This window comes from Ursus americanus, chromosome 23 (assembly GCF_024610735.1).
Source record: "Ursus americanus isolate L20-20 chromosome 23, mUrsAme1.1.p, whole genome shotgun sequence".
NCBI classification, from domain to species: Eukaryota; Metazoa; Chordata; class Mammalia; order Carnivora; family Ursidae; genus Ursus; species Ursus americanus.
The window spans coordinates 19,120,770-19,135,564 of record NC_142149.1 but is presented as its reverse complement, the minus strand read 5'-3'; the positions used below and the strand labels follow the sequence as shown (position 1 = coordinate 19,135,564).

General features: G+C 48.4%; 1 protein-coding gene across 5 annotated transcripts in view; it reads right to left on the bottom strand.

Annotated features, from left to right (window-relative positions):
- The window catches only part of EZH1 (enhancer of zeste 1 polycomb repressive complex 2 subunit), a 33,990-nt gene that overhangs the window by 4,287 nt on the left and 14,908 nt on the right, over positions 1–14,795 (bottom strand). For 4 of the 5 annotated variants that reach the window (XM_087854361.1, XM_045781521.2, XM_087854363.1 and 1 more), the window contains 13 exons: positions 14,285–14,387; positions 13,621–13,784; positions 13,147–13,238; positions 9,630–9,810; positions 9,187–9,383; positions 7,605–7,696; positions 6,679–6,719; positions 6,061–6,186; positions 4,863–5,041; positions 4,248–4,343; positions 3,745–3,826; positions 3,219–3,299; positions 2,728–2,812 (listed from right to left, as the gene is read on the bottom strand). In XM_087854361.1, the coding sequence (XP_087710487.1) occupies positions 2,728–2,812; positions 3,219–3,299; positions 3,745–3,826; positions 4,248–4,343; positions 4,863–5,041; positions 6,061–6,186; positions 6,679–6,719; positions 7,605–7,696; positions 9,187–9,383; positions 9,630–9,810; positions 13,147–13,238; positions 13,621–13,784; positions 14,285–14,387 (1,519 nt within the window). Of the gene's footprint in view, positions 1–106; positions 2,434–2,727; positions 2,813–3,218; positions 3,300–3,744; positions 3,827–4,247; positions 4,344–4,862; positions 5,042–6,060; positions 6,187–6,678; positions 6,720–7,604; positions 7,697–9,186; positions 9,384–9,629; positions 9,811–13,146; positions 13,239–13,620; positions 13,785–14,284; positions 14,388–14,795 lie in introns of those variants that run through there. The other variant, XM_087854364.1, reaches the window with a different exon arrangement.

Sequence of the window (14,795 nt, the reverse complement as noted above, 5' to 3'; positions counted from 1 at the left end):
TCTCAGTGGACAAGTGGGAATGAGAACGCTTCAGTCCGAGCTGCCCCTGTACTAGCGTCCCTGGATCCTTCTAGCCTCAAAGTACACAATACACAACTTGCCAAAATGGATTCTACCACTTTATTCAGATAAGAGGTCACAAGCCACAGGACTTTAAAGTGCGTGAAATTCACTGGCAATAAAGCCGCACATATACCAGCCTCCCCCCAGTCCCTACCACCTTGCTCCATCCATCGTTCCACGGTCTGGGGGGAGGGGTTGAGACCCGTCATTAAAGGGGGGGGGACAGCGAGGGGAAAAGGATGGGAATGCTGGCGGAACAGGAGTATTAGTGGTCTGAAACTGGGAAGGAGGGGATTCTGCACACTGAGGGAAGAGTGGGGTCAGTCTAGCCTCTCAACGGCTGGATGTAACGTGCTGCCCCTCTTTTCCAGACAGACCTAACTCCTCCTCCTTCATTTGTCTCTGGTTTTTCCCTGTAATTTACGAGTACTTCAGAGTCCACAGTCCAGCTGGAGGGTGCCCCCAGTACACAATGAATACAAACCACTGCAGAAGATTTCAGAATCATGGTGGGGCTGGCCACTCAGGTGGCAAGGGGCTTCCGTCAGGAGCTGGCTGGGCGTGTGCTCAGGGCTGAGCACAAGCGTGGTGCGTGAGGATATGTGAGTGTGTGTGCATGTCCCACCAAAATCCCTAGGCGACAGTTTGGCCAGAGGGAACCCCACTCCTTGCTTCATGGGACAGCCAGTGGGGTTGGAGGAAGGGAGTGGTCAATATAGACTAGGGAAGAAAGGCTTGGATTCCCTGGAGAAAAGAGAAGCCAGCTCCCTATTCCAACATTCCCTGGGCCAGCCTGTCCCTGCCCATGTCCTTTTTACCCAGCGCAATGCTCTTTATTCCCTGTCAGCTCGACACACCAGCCATAGACACACGGGTAGCTCCTTGAGCTGGCCCCATCCTCGCTTACATCTTGTGAGGCAAGGAAGCTCCTCCTTCCTCCACCAGGAGCTGAGACAGAACTGGAGGGGAATCTTCCAACCCCTGTCCTTCCCTCTCCCTTAGGAATAGGATTTGGGCAGGGACCCCAGAGACCTCAGCTCAAACTCCACCTCAATCTGCAGACCTTCTCAAAGAAATAAAGTGCTTTGCTCTTCATGAATCCCAGAGAGAATGGCACCGTGGGCTGCCACAGGAGGCTGGCCGGCTTCCTCTTAACACTTCAAAACCTTCTGCCAGTGCGCGCGGCGAGTGCGGTGCCGTCCCAGACACGTGCGACTTGGGAGCCCCTCACCCACCTCCAGACACTGTCAGCTCACCCTTTCCAACAGCAGGTGCAACAGACAGGAAAGTAAATCACCTTCACAGCCTCCCCCAACTCTAGTCCAGGCCTTCTCCCATCTACCCGGAAGAGATAAGCAACAGAGGCCCCGGGGCCTCTAAAGGGAACGAAAGGCCCGAACAACTCCAGAGCCTGGAGCCAGAGTGCTCACGCCCAGCCCGGCACGCCCCCCATGCTCCTTCAGCAGCAGTACGAGGCCGAGGCCCGGCGGCAGTGGCCAAGCTGCAGCTTTGGAAGCAGCCGGCAGCGCACCGGCTGCTGCTGTCAGGAATCTGAGAACGTATCCACGCATCTCCAGAGTACGCAGAAGGCTTCTCAGAGCCTCTTGGGCCCCAGACTTAGCCGTTTAACTACAGTCATCAGGATGGCGCTCGCTCTCTGTCTATGGAAAAACAGCACTTAGTTCTCTTTCTCCCAGTGTTGAATATCTATACTCAGAACCCATGCTCTTCGAATTTGAACGCTGCCAGGAGGGAAGAGGTAGTAAGGTGACCCGTCTTCCCTCTGAAGTCACTCTGTGCCACCGGCCAGGCTCACCTTTGACCCAGGCCACTCATAAGCTCCAGGTATCAAACTCCACTTAGCCAGTCCTCTCTAGGTCCTACGACCACAGAGAGAGATGCCGGCGACCGAATTACACAAGGACCCTTGACTTGGAAAGTTAGAAGCACAGGCCAGTGCTTGTGAGGAACTGCCCAGGTTGACTGCTGAGGCCCACAGCCTACGTAGCGGACAAGAAACCACACTGAGTCACCCACCCCCAGCCCGTGCTCTCTTCCTCTGAGGCTTGAGACGCGGTTTCCCACTTCTGCAACTCTCTCTCCTGGGGGCCTGGGCCCTAGCTGCCTCTGTCCCCCCTCTCACTGAGACAGTTTGTTCCCACTGGACACAGCCGAGGCCTCGCTGCAGAGGGAGTGGGTGGGGGTTCTCGGTGTGGGAGACACGTAGCGCAGGAAACTCGAGCAGCGGTGGTGTGCATGAAGCAAAGACAGTGCCGCTACCGTAAGCGCTGGTGTGGGGCCCAGGAGGGCTAAAGGACATCGGTCTCCCTCTCGATCCCCACGTACTTGAGGGCATCAGCTTGGCTGTACCTGTCCCGGAGCAGGAGGAACCAGGTTACTATCAAGGCTTTTGTGAATGGACAGATGGAATCCCCTCCGTTTTGCTCCCTCTCCCACCCCCACTCCCACTCCCTCCCACTCCCTCAGCAGTTTACAACTGCTCCCACTTCTGAGGCAAGACACCCGAGAGCAGAACACAGAGAAAGACCTGACCACCATGAGATGGTCTCCTTCCTCCGTATCACCCACCTTCAGCCCCCAGATCAATTCTAACCCCTTCTGCCCCTGGCACCACCTCCCAAGGACCATTTCCGGCCGCCTCACCTGTAATCAAAGAAGAGCTCTTCACCAGCTTGAATTGCCCTTTTAGCAAAGATCCCAATGCGATGATCCCCATTCACCATGACCACTGCAAACAGGACAAAGCCAAGGCTAGGTTCTAGTCAGCTCCAAGCCAACAATCGGTGGTGCTGGGCTAATTTCCTCCCAATTCCCAGTGAAAACATAAATAAAGTGGAATTAAAAAGCAGTCAGTGATGACAGTTGCCTCTGTGCTTTTAGATCTGTTATTCTGGCTGGTGATATAGGAAGAGAATTATCTTTAAAAGATTCTTGTTTGGGGGAAAATGGCTATAACGTATTCAGTGAAGAAAGCCAATTACAAAACAGAGACTCAAAATGGTACCAGATGTTAATCATGACTGTCTTTGGACAAAAAATAACTCAGCAATGAAAAATGTTACATAATGGGCAGAAATCATAGTAAATAAAGCATCCATCACCCACCCCCCCCTCCCGGGTCACTGGGGGCTCACCTTTGGCATAACAGTTGGGGTTCACCGAATGGTTTGCAAATCGAATTTTGTTTCCTTTCCGGGTAGCATCTACTACAAAATCTATATAAAGAGAGATCATGAGCTCACCAGGCAAATCCACAGCTTCTTGAACCCGATTTCAAAATCAATTAAACGGTAACAGAAATAATCCAGCGGGAATTCTGAAGACCAGCAGCACGCAGTATAAGAATATGGCCTCAGTGTGTGTGCTCCCTTTGGGTCCCCCCCTTTTGTTGGAATTACGGATCTCCTCTTCCCATCTACTGGGCAGGGAGATTTCTGAGGTATAAGTGCTCAGTGCTCCGATTACAAACAACCCAGGAATGGGGGTTCTCCCAAAGCAAGTGAACTGTGGCTCGTGGTGTCCTGAAGTTCAACCTCCCCACCTTGCTCCGTGCACCTGCTGGAGAAATCACAGCAGATCTGAACATGGGCCATCGTAAGGGCAATCTGGTAGAAAGACCTGTCTGAGACCGCGTTGGGGTAAGAGAAAAAGACTCCATACCATTGTTGAGGTTGAAGAGGAAGCTGGACATGTATTTGTCATAGACCTTCCCCCGCCGATCAGCCTCATCCTGAGAGATAAGCTGCAGAGACAGACGGGGAACAAACAGGGGGATCGGGCTGTCCGCTCAGGGCACGATCCCCTGCCCACAGAAAGGGCTGGGAGGGGGCAGTGCCACACACAGGTGCTTACTGAGTATCATGGTGAGAATCACAGGAGAGAGCTCAAGTTAGTTCATTCCAATCCCCACCCAGTGTGACCAGTATGAACGCTGAAGAGAGCTCCCAGCCCGCCTCCCTTGTGTGGCCTGAGCTGGCAAAGAATTTCAGAAGAGTGGTTTATCTCAGGATTGCAAACACTTCTGTGGGATCCCCCAAGAGGCCACACGGGAACTCAGCTGAGTTATTTAGAGAGTAAGTCATAGAGATCTGGCCCACAGAAAATCAGAGTTTCTCATCAGTATGTCCCCAGATAGGAATGTGGTCCAAACCGATAGCACTCACCTCGCCACAGTATTCAGAAATGAATTCGTTCTTTTGCACGGACTCCTTAATGAAGGTGCCCCATCCGGCCACATCTGAGGGGGCCAGCAGCAGGTGCTGGGGAAGAGGGAGTCAAACCTCAGACTACAGGGCATGTGTGAGCGGGCAGGGTATGTGCTGGATGTGCACGTGTGCGGGGGGTGGGCAGGGTGGAAAGAACGAGCAACTGTTAAGAGGATCTGAAAACAGAAAGAGCGCTAACTCATTCGGTTCTGAGGAGAGGAAAAACAAAGAAGGGAGGTGGCAAAAGGAACTGTGACACCTCCTCCTCTAGGCCTTGGGGCCTCCTGGACCTGAGCCCCGAGGAACTCGCTGCTGCGGATCAAGTAGAAACAGACAACATCCGTGATGTGTTCGTCCTCTCGGCTCCTCTCAGGCTGGCCAGTTCAGGGGTCATTTTTCTAACTCCTCCCCGGGACAGAAAACTTCACTAATTCAGTACATGCGTGTCCCTTAGGATTTGCTGAGCGCTTTCCCATAGAAGCCCTCCAAGGGGCCGGTGGAAAGAGGCTGCTGGGGCCAACTCTGTCTTTCCCCCTCCGTTATCCAGCCCGCAGTCCTGAGAAAAGCCCTCACCTTCTTGAGGCCTCGCTGGATGCTGCAGTTTTTGCAGGAAACCACCTTGCAGTCCCAGTGCTCTGAGGCCCCGCAGGTGAGGCACAGGTCGGGGTCACACTCTCGCACTGCCAGGTAGCAGGGACACTGCTTGGTGTTGCACTGGGTCTTACAGCGACAGCCAGGAAAACGATTCTGACCTGGGGGGGAGGGGAGGGTTAGAAACAAAGGCAGGCTAATGCTGGGGCTCAGGTCTGCCTCGACGGTCTGCAAGGAAGTCAATCTGATGTGTTTGGGGAAAGTTGGCAAAATAGAAGAGAAACTCCCTGGACAATAATCATATAGTCAAGTTTCTTTCCAGAGAAAATGGAGTGCCTCCCAACATTCATGCCTAGGAGTCAAAAAAGCAGGTTCAACTATGGAGGGGTGTTTCCTAGAGATTCCTCAACAATGCTCTCCCTCCCCCTTGTTGGTGGAATTTGGAAGGGAGGTGGTGAGTGGCCCACAGAAAATGAAATCAGTGCTTTTCACTGCTAAAGCATCACCATCAAAACAAGAATCATTTTGAGAACAGAATGCATCCGTTCTAAGCTACCCTCCTCCACCCACTGCCCTCCCCAGCACAAGTGCCCTCCACTGTGGCTAAGATCGGTATCTGCTATGCGTTAGAAGGTATTACCGGCACAACTGCCTGGGCACCAAGTTCTGCAGGCTCTGGAGGCTGTTATCAAACTGTTCAGCCTTGAGCAGGGAAGGGCATGATGCAATAAGAAGTGAAGGAGAAGCACGTTTAGCCTCTGTCCTACTTCTGCTGATGTCCAGATAGACCTGATATGAAAGCTTCAAGTAGTAAACTAAAAGAGCCGTGTACAGAATCGGAACCCGTATCTGCTGTAACACAACATCCTAGAAAGGGAGATTGTGACTGCGCCTGAAGGAAAAAGACTCCCACGTTTCTTATTTCTTCCCTGGAAGGTAAAGACGGAAATGTTTCTGATTTAAGTGTAATTGTTGCTTTAGAATCAAACACCTACGGGTTTTTAAAAAATGACCTTTCCAGATCTTAAGTATCTTGTTTCCTCTATAGAATGCTTAAAACACAGCAAAGAGAACATCAGAAGGCCCAGAGGCATCAAGGGGCACAGGCTGGGAGGGAAAGGCAGGCTGCACCAGGGCTGACCGTCTGGGAGGACTACAGGGGAAAGCGGAGAACTCTTACAGTCTGGGTTGCACTGGCAGAACTTCTCACAGAAATTCTGCGTCATGATGCAGGGGCAGGTGCTGTCACAGGGGCGGTCTGGATGGTCACAGGGCTGGTAGTTGTACACTTGTGTGGAAGAGTTATCTAGAAGAGAAAAGAACAGACCAGAACACTGCTGTGCCCGCACCCCCTAGCTGTCCTTCCTCCCAACTGTCCAACGGCCCCGACTGGTGGAGGCTATCCCGGCCATCATCTTGGACACACATTTAGCACCTGAAGTGAGTAACACTCAGAGACGATGGCTGTCTATCAGCTACCATGGGGAGATGTGCTTTGTGGGGAGAGTGTGGAAATGGCCCAGAACGCAGAAGAGCCATTCCAAACACGAAACGAAGTCTGGAACCTGGCAAACGGCCCACTATGCAAGTCAGAGACCACAAGGCTCACGACTCTGCCTCCGGATAGGTGCTCTCAGTTGCAGTGAGAAGCTGAGCTGTTCTCAGCTGCTGCAGGGAAATCTGCAGCCCCCGGAAGCAGTGCAGGGTCAACAAGTGCAGCTGCAGGTGGGGCAGGGGCGGGGACCCCAGGGGTGCGACCTTGGGCTGAACTGCCCAAGAGCACCCTGCTGCAACTCACCTTTCTTCAGCTGAATTTTCCTGCAGTGGGCAGCCCACAACCTGAAAAAGAGAGAGGCATGGGTCTGGGTCATGGCTCCGGGGAACTCTGCAGATCTGGGTAAATAACGACGTGACCTGCTTTGAGGGACTCTGATGAGTGGGGAGTATCCTCCCCAAATCCCTTCACAGGAGGCCTCTACCCTGGATGTGAGAGTCCAGCTGCAGTCCAGCTGCTCTATGCTTCAAGATTTAAATATAAACAACAAAGATGTCTAAAAAACAAACACAAAACTCTACCCTCTGTGTCTATTATAATGCTATTGTTTCTCCCTCTCCTCCCCCTCCCTCCTTCTCTTTGGGGAAGGGGGGATGTGGTGAATTGCAGGATGGGGAGGTGGGCAGACTTCTCAGGAATCTGCTGCGTGAAGAGACTGAAAGGGAGAAGAAGCTACAGGGACTTCCTTCTCTATCTAGAATTGGTGTCAGTTCCTTCCTTCAGTAGGTGATAGTCATTAGGGAACTGAGGCAGGCAGAATGCTGAATTAAAAAAAACCCTTCCAACTCTACACAAAGGCTAGCTAAAAGACAGTGTTACTATGCAACTTACAAAAACAGTACGAGTGCCAAAAGAAAAAACTCTGGTCAGAGTTGAGAAGTGGGAACAGTAGTCACTAACCACCCAACGAGGAGAAATGGCCTCAGGGTGGAGCCATGAGGCCAGCTCTCGTCCCACTGGCCAGGAGCTTAAAGGGAAACCAGACACTTATCTCCTGGTCCATGGCATCTAGGGACGGGAGAAGGGCTGGTCCAAGGCACGGACCCACAGGGAGCATGGAGAAGCCTGGCCCTTTAGTTATGCAATGCTACACTCAAGAGGGAGGCAGTTGGGGAGTCCAAGGGGAGGTCAGAGCACAGGGAACAGAAAGTCCTTTGTCCAACCCTTGCCTGTGCTTTCTTTTCTTCTTCTGCGACGGGTTCATGAGCTCATCTGTTGGCAGCTTCAGGATAAGTGATTCTTTGACTGCAAACTGAAAGACCTGGAAGAGAAATCCAATGGGACCTGTCAGTCCTTCTTGAGCCAGGTGGTCAGATAAGTGAGCCAACCAGGTGCTGGGCGTGGGAGCATTCTGGAGAGCTCGAAGACGGCTGACTGAGCATCTCTTTGCTCAGGGAGAGACACAGTGGCACTGGGATATCGCATCACTGGCCCTGGGGTTAATTCTTAACTATCTAGCGTGACTCGAGAAAAGAGAAACATTGAGCACAATTACAACTTTCCTGGTCAGTAGCTTTCATCGACACCTCTGCCTACCAAGCCACCAGTGGGATGATTCTTACCAACATTATCTGTCTCTTCCTAAGAAGGGAGACTTTGGGTACCTTGTGTTAAGGAGTGGAAGAGAGGGCACAAGCAGCACCACTTGGCTAACCACTAGCTCCCCCTGCTGGTATGAAGAGGGCAGAGCTTTGTCTATTTCAGTAAGCCAGCATTTCTGGAAGGCTGGCTTCCTTTCAACCTGCTTCTTCCCTTATTCCATTCGTTTTTTGCTTTTTCTTTTCCCTTTTGGCTATGGGCCCTCTTGAGATTCTGCGAAAAGTATAAATCTTTTTCTCGGGAAAATACACACAAAATTGTGTTGCACACGATTCTGTAGATTTTTAGGTTAAGAACCTGTGCCTCAAGGAAATAGGTATGAGCTCCAAAATGAAAGCAAAGGGCACTTCTCTTTATGGTTCTATTGCTTGTTCTAAGTAGAGGTATCATGAAGAAGAGGCCACAGAGACTCCTCCAGAAGTCAGGGAGCTAAGCAGCATGGTACGGTTCTGGTGTTCCTTTCCTGTTGGACAGACCGGCCCTAACACCTGGTGACTCCCTGTCCTTGCTCTTCAGTCTGTCTTCTCACTGCAGCTGGGCTGAGACGGAGGGCACTGGGACACCAGGTCCCACTGCCTCCAGAGCATCAGTGGCTGCTACCAGACTGTGATTCTAGCAATGGCATGAGTGAGAAGGGTGTGGTCCAGGCCCAGCCATCGGGGGTGGCAATTAGAAAAGCCTAGCGATAGAACATCTGGAGGAAAAAGCAACTGCGGAGACTGACGGAGGGGATGGGAGCGGCAGCGGCAGGAGCAGGAGCATGCCAGATAAGACGGTCCCCTGAAAGACCTGGGAACCCCTTCTAGGAAAGGCATACACATTTAGAAAGAAAGGCAGGAACCAAAAACAAAGAACAAAGACCAAAACAAAGCTAAGAGTGTAGAAACATCCAGAAGAGTTAGAGAGTGGCTAGAGGCAGAAATAACAATTCAGCAAGGAGGAGAGCAGATCCCCAAGCACTTCCAGGCCTGGCATTTGCAGAAGGTCCCATGTTTGGAAAACCTACCTCGTGGCCCAGAAGCACCCACTCATGAGGGACGGAGCCTAAGACGGCTTCCCTAGAGATGGGCAGCCACACAAGACGGCAAAAGGGCTGACAGAGCAGTGGATGGAAGGAGGGCCCCGCATGTCCCTGCTCTTCTCTGATAGTACCTGCTTGCACGTCTTTGTGCCCAGAAGTCTGGCTATGGAACAGAAGTTGTTGAAGTAGGTGCCATGAAAGACTCGAAAAAGGGACTCCTCAGCCCCAGTCCACTCCACAGGCTCCAGGGGCGCTTCCACCACACAGAGCTGAGGTGGGGCCGGACTAGCCTTCTGCTTCGTGGGGGTCTGACAGCGAGAGTTGGCCTCTAAGAGAGGAGAAGGTAAGAGAAACAAGAGAAGAGAGAACACGGCTGTCATCCACAGTTTGCCACAGACTCTGAAGTACTTCATGCTACTTTTAGGAACGAAAATATCCCCAGTCTCTACTGCCTACGGGTGAAGCTGTAGAAAGAACCATTTTTCAAAGGTAGTGACTTTAAGTGTTAGGCAGTGATCCCGCGTTTACCAGAAGCCTTGTGTAGAAAGAAAAGACCATTTTCTGCCCAGTGTACCTGAAGAACTGGAGGCCCAGTCATTGCCTGTATCCCTGTCACTGTCCCCTTCTTTAGTCTCCGCCACAGCAGAGGCTGAAGTGTTGGAGCAGGAAGCACCGACCATGTGGTGCCTTCGCCGGCGACGACCGGAGCACTTGGAGCGAGGGTTGTGAAGCATGGCGTACTCCTTCGCTCCTTCCTGCAATGGACACGTTACCAATGGGAAACGGACCAGGCCCAGAGTCACCATCCTGATCCCATCCTCACAAACCACCTTCTTTAACACCTGTGCTTACATGCAATGAGACTGTCTTTTTTTTGGCTCTGTACCATGTAAGTGTGACCATATAAAAGCTGCTTAACAAACATTCTACAGGCGCCTGGGTGGCTCAGCTGGGCTAGCATCCAACTCTTGATCTCAGCTTGGGTCTTGATCTCATGGTTGTGAGTTCCATGCTGGGTGTGAAGCCTCCTTAAAAAGAAGTATTCTAAAACTTGTACATTTATACCTCTCCGCAGAAGAGCTGTCCTATAAAGTAAGCTTAAAAAAAGATATAATCTGTGCAACCCATTTGCATGTCAGCTACACAGAATTTGAGAACACATTCTCCTGTAGATGAGGCAATGAGGTTCAGAGAGGGGAAAGGACCTGCTTCTCTTATACTATGTATTAGTATATATTCTAATATATTATATAGTATATAATATACGGTATAGTGTTAATGTAATAAATATTATATATATAGTATATATACTAATATATTATACCATATATGCATACCATGTATTAGTATTTAGCTCATTGTTCCAGAAGAGGTACAAGAATCAGGGTTCCCTGTCCCCAGGCCACATTGTTCTTTTTATTCTACTGCATTGTTTCTGTTTCAATAATGAAATATGTAGTCCTTAAATTTGTACAATATCACTACTCACTTCTAAAACTTCCCTCCAAATCAGCATATTAAACTTGGAAGGATACTATTTCATTACTTCATAGCTACGTTTTATTTAAAAAAAAAAAAGAGAGAGAGAGAGAGAGAGAGACCAAATAACTATCATTCAGCTCGATCATCCATCTATCTTCTCATCAGACTTGATTTCTGAACACTTCTAGCTGTTTCTGAGAACCAAATCTACATGTAAAAGATAAATGTTTACTATTACTAAGGATATTCAGATTAATATCCTGTAGGCCTTAAAGGAAATTCTGAAAGAGAAGTTTTAAAATTAACTGAATCCGACATCAGGTTCCTGTGCTACCGCGGGCACACACAGCATGGCTCACGACTATTCTAACTCAAAAGGTTTAACATAAACATAATTAAGCCTCCAGAGCTAATTTTAGCTCATGGGAAACAGAGGGTAGAGAAACAAGTTAAATAACAGCAGGAGACAACCACAGACAAATCCAGAATAGGGAATAGTATCCTACAAGACAATGAGCCTGGATTTAAAAAAAAAAAAATGGTGTGATGATTTGAGATTAAAGGAGACTGAAAAGACGTAATAACCAAACATGATGTGTGACTGGATGACCTTGGTTTAGACAAAACTCCAAATCCAGCTATTCTTGGTACAGCTGAAAAAATTTAAATATGGAATGGACAGATGATATTATGAAATTCTTGTGAATTTTCTTAGGTGTAATAATGTGGTTATATAAGAGAATATCTTTATTTTAGGAAGTGCATGCTGAAATACTTTGCAAACAAGTATCTCAATACCTGCGACTCGTGTTCAAACGGCTCAGCAAAAGACGCAGATACAAATAGAGGAGCAAAGCAAATATGGAAAAAATGTCATTAAATCTAAGACAAAGGAAATCTAAGACAAAGGCATCTTTCACCTTCTTTGCATGATTGAAAATGTTCTTAATAGAATGTGTGTGGGGAAATCAGTCGAGCATTACAGTTGAATATGGACTGACTTCTAAAAAGCAATAAAAGAAAAACCACACAGACATTTCTGTACAAGAGTTGGCCTTGTACAAGAGGCCTCTGCGTGAAACACACACGCAGAGACATACATTTTGGGCACTGACAGCATCTTTGTGAAGCACGTACAGGGTTCCCGGGTAACTGCTGTGAGAGGGACAACATATAAATGCTGGTATGTTGATATAACATGGTGTACTTTTTAAAAGTGTGGAGTAATTTATTAATTTTTTAAAAGATTTTTATATATTTGAGAGAGTGAAAGAGAGAGAAAGAGCACATGTTGGGGGAGAGGCAGAGGGACAGGGAGAAGCAGACTCCCCGCTGATCAGGGAGCCGGACATGGGGCTCGATCCCAGGACTCTGGTATCATGACCTGAGCCAAAGGCAGATGCTTAACCCCCAGGTGCCCCAAGTGTGGAGTAATTTAAAAAGCACGGCTTGTAGAGTTAGACCAGAGCTTGAATTTCATTATTGCCATACCACTGACACATTAACAAATTTTGGACAAAATACCCATAGCTTCTCCACCTCGGGATGTTGTTGGAAGCATGAAAGTAAAATAATATATGGCCAGGGCCAGTGTGGTACTTGGCCCACAAGAAGGTGTCAAAGCACATCAGGGAGAAAATAAATCAGACGAAGTCTATTTGTTCTTTTGCTATTATCATATGACTCATTTTCCAGATATATATCCAGTGGCACTTTCTACCATCTTTTCTTCTATTTTCTCACTAAAGATGGTCCCAAAGGCACTTGGCTGTATAACCTAATTTTAATTGGTAGCAGAAATTTTATCAAGGTATTTTATTCTTTACCTACCCTCACTGTATGGTGCAGAAAGCAAAACTCTGTCTTTGGCTAGTCCAAGGGAACCTATTCCTTTCTACTTCTAAGCGAACTGCCTTCCCACATGAATGCAGGAGAATTTATGCTGCTGCATCCAAGTCTGTCCATCAGGAAGGTCCATCTGGCTTCTGGTTGTTTACCTTACAATGAGACATCAGTGCTTTCACGTGTTATTTCTCATATGTTTATATGCATTTAAAGGAAGACAGTAAAGAAAATGCTGTCACATACATGCACTCCTCACTCCATAAGACTAACTTCACAGTCCTTAGTATCTGGGAGCTCCTTAAGAGCCTGGCTGGCTCAGTTAGTTAAGCGTCCGACTCTTGATTTCGGCTCAGGGTCGTGAGATTGAGCCCCACTTCAGGCTCTGTGCTCAGTGTGGACTCTACTTGAGACTCTCTCTCTGCCCCTCACCCTGCTCTCTCTCTCTCTCTAAATGGATGAATAGCATTTTTAAAAAAGAGTAGAAGTCACGTTTTATCTGTGCTTTATGACTCCCAGAGTGCTACATATTGGCTCATTTGGTTTGTATTCCCAGGAGCAGAAAACGGAAGGACCATTTCCTGCTAAATTTTCAAGAGTTAACAACGGCAGAACAGTTTAAGAACATACCAGCAAGGCACACCAGGCTGCTCAGCCAGAGAAGCATGTGACTCTTGATCTCGGGGTCATGAGTCTGAGCCCCATGTTGGATGTAGAGATTACTTAAATAAATAAAACTTAAAAAAAAAAAAAAAAACCCAACATACCAGCAAAAGGAAGCAGTCTGTGCCACATGGCTCTGGTTCAATCTTGATCTCTTTGTTCTTGCGTTTATATACATTAGGGGTGGCGTGAAAAGCTGGAAAACACAAAACTGTACTGTTTCCAATGGTTTATCCACTTCATAGGATGGGGAAGAAAAAAAACTGAATCAGGGAGCCACTGTGGGAAAATTTAGATATAAACAGCTACCATCAGGGTGCACAAAATTTAATCATTTCTGACATCAACAATCCTTTCAAAGCTAATAGGTACTCAGGGACACTTAGGTTGCTGGTTATTCTGTCCTGACCATGCAAAGCACATCGCACTACAACTGAACAAGTGACTATCGAACTGGCCCTTTGTAAAACAGTCATCAGATCAGAAGCCAGGAACTCCATATGATTAACTGAATAAACAGAAGGAAATGGAGTTTGGGGATGGAGAACAGGAGAACATTTCAGAGTTGCCCCACTCACGGTGAAGGAAGCAGTCGTATTTGAAGCAGCGTCGACAAAACAGTGTGTGGAAGGAGTGCAGAGACTGCTCCCGCTGCACGGACTTGGCATTGGGGCCGTCGATGTTGGGTGTGCACTGAGGGGGAAGTGCATTGGGATCTGACATCTCTGTTAGCTCTCGATACCTATTTTTAAAAAGAGAGATAAGAATTCCTTCTAAGGAAATGTCTTCGCTGAGAAAGTACAGACTGAACACTGACAGTCATCCAGGTACAGCCTGCCAGGGGAAGATGGGTTTTTTATGGGTCTCCTCGATGACGGAAGGGTGTGTAACTAAGTGGATATGTCATTGCAATTGTGCTGGGCTGGGCGTATGTCTGAAAGTAAAGAGAGGGAAAGATTTGGTAACTATGGTGCTAGAGTAACTCTCCAGAAAAATGGCAGAATTTAAAAAGTTCTCTGCCCAAACTTATTCAAAATCCAGCAAATGGTGACCCTTGATATGGGAATGGGCATTTAGAGGTAATAATCAGGAAATAATCAGAAATAATCAGGAAATAGTCAGAAGTGCAAGCAAATCACAGTGTATTTACCAGGAACAAGGCTTTTTATGAACCCAAAATAGGCTTGAATAAAAGTTTTGCCTGAGCACTCTACATGGCCTGAGTGGGACAGCTTCCCCTACCTCTCCTTCATGTCATCTGGAACACCATTCTCAGGGAACATCGAGGCAATTGCACTGAAGATCATGTCATTTGGGAACTGTTTCTTGGAACTCTTTTTGTTGCCTGAATTGGAAATGACAAAAGACTCCTGAGTTCCATAACCAGAGCACGCAAACAAAGCTGTTCGGTCATTCTCCCTTCTGTCGCAGCACTTTGATTAGGGCGGCTGTGTTAACCCGACCACTGACCGTTCAGGGACATAAAAAGAAGGTCAGTGCTGGGGCGCCTGGGTGGCACAGCGGTGAGGCGTCTGCCTTCGGCTCAGGGCGTGATCCCGGCGTTGTGGGATCGAGCCCCACATCGGGCTCCTCCGCTGGGAGCCTGCTTCTTCCTCTCCCACTCCCCCTGCTTGTGTTCCCTCTCTCGCTGGCTGTCTCTATCTCCGTTGAATAAATAAATAAAATCTTTAAAAAAAAAAAGAAGGTCAGTGCTACCTGGACTTATCTAATAGGCGACCAGTAATAAGGAAAT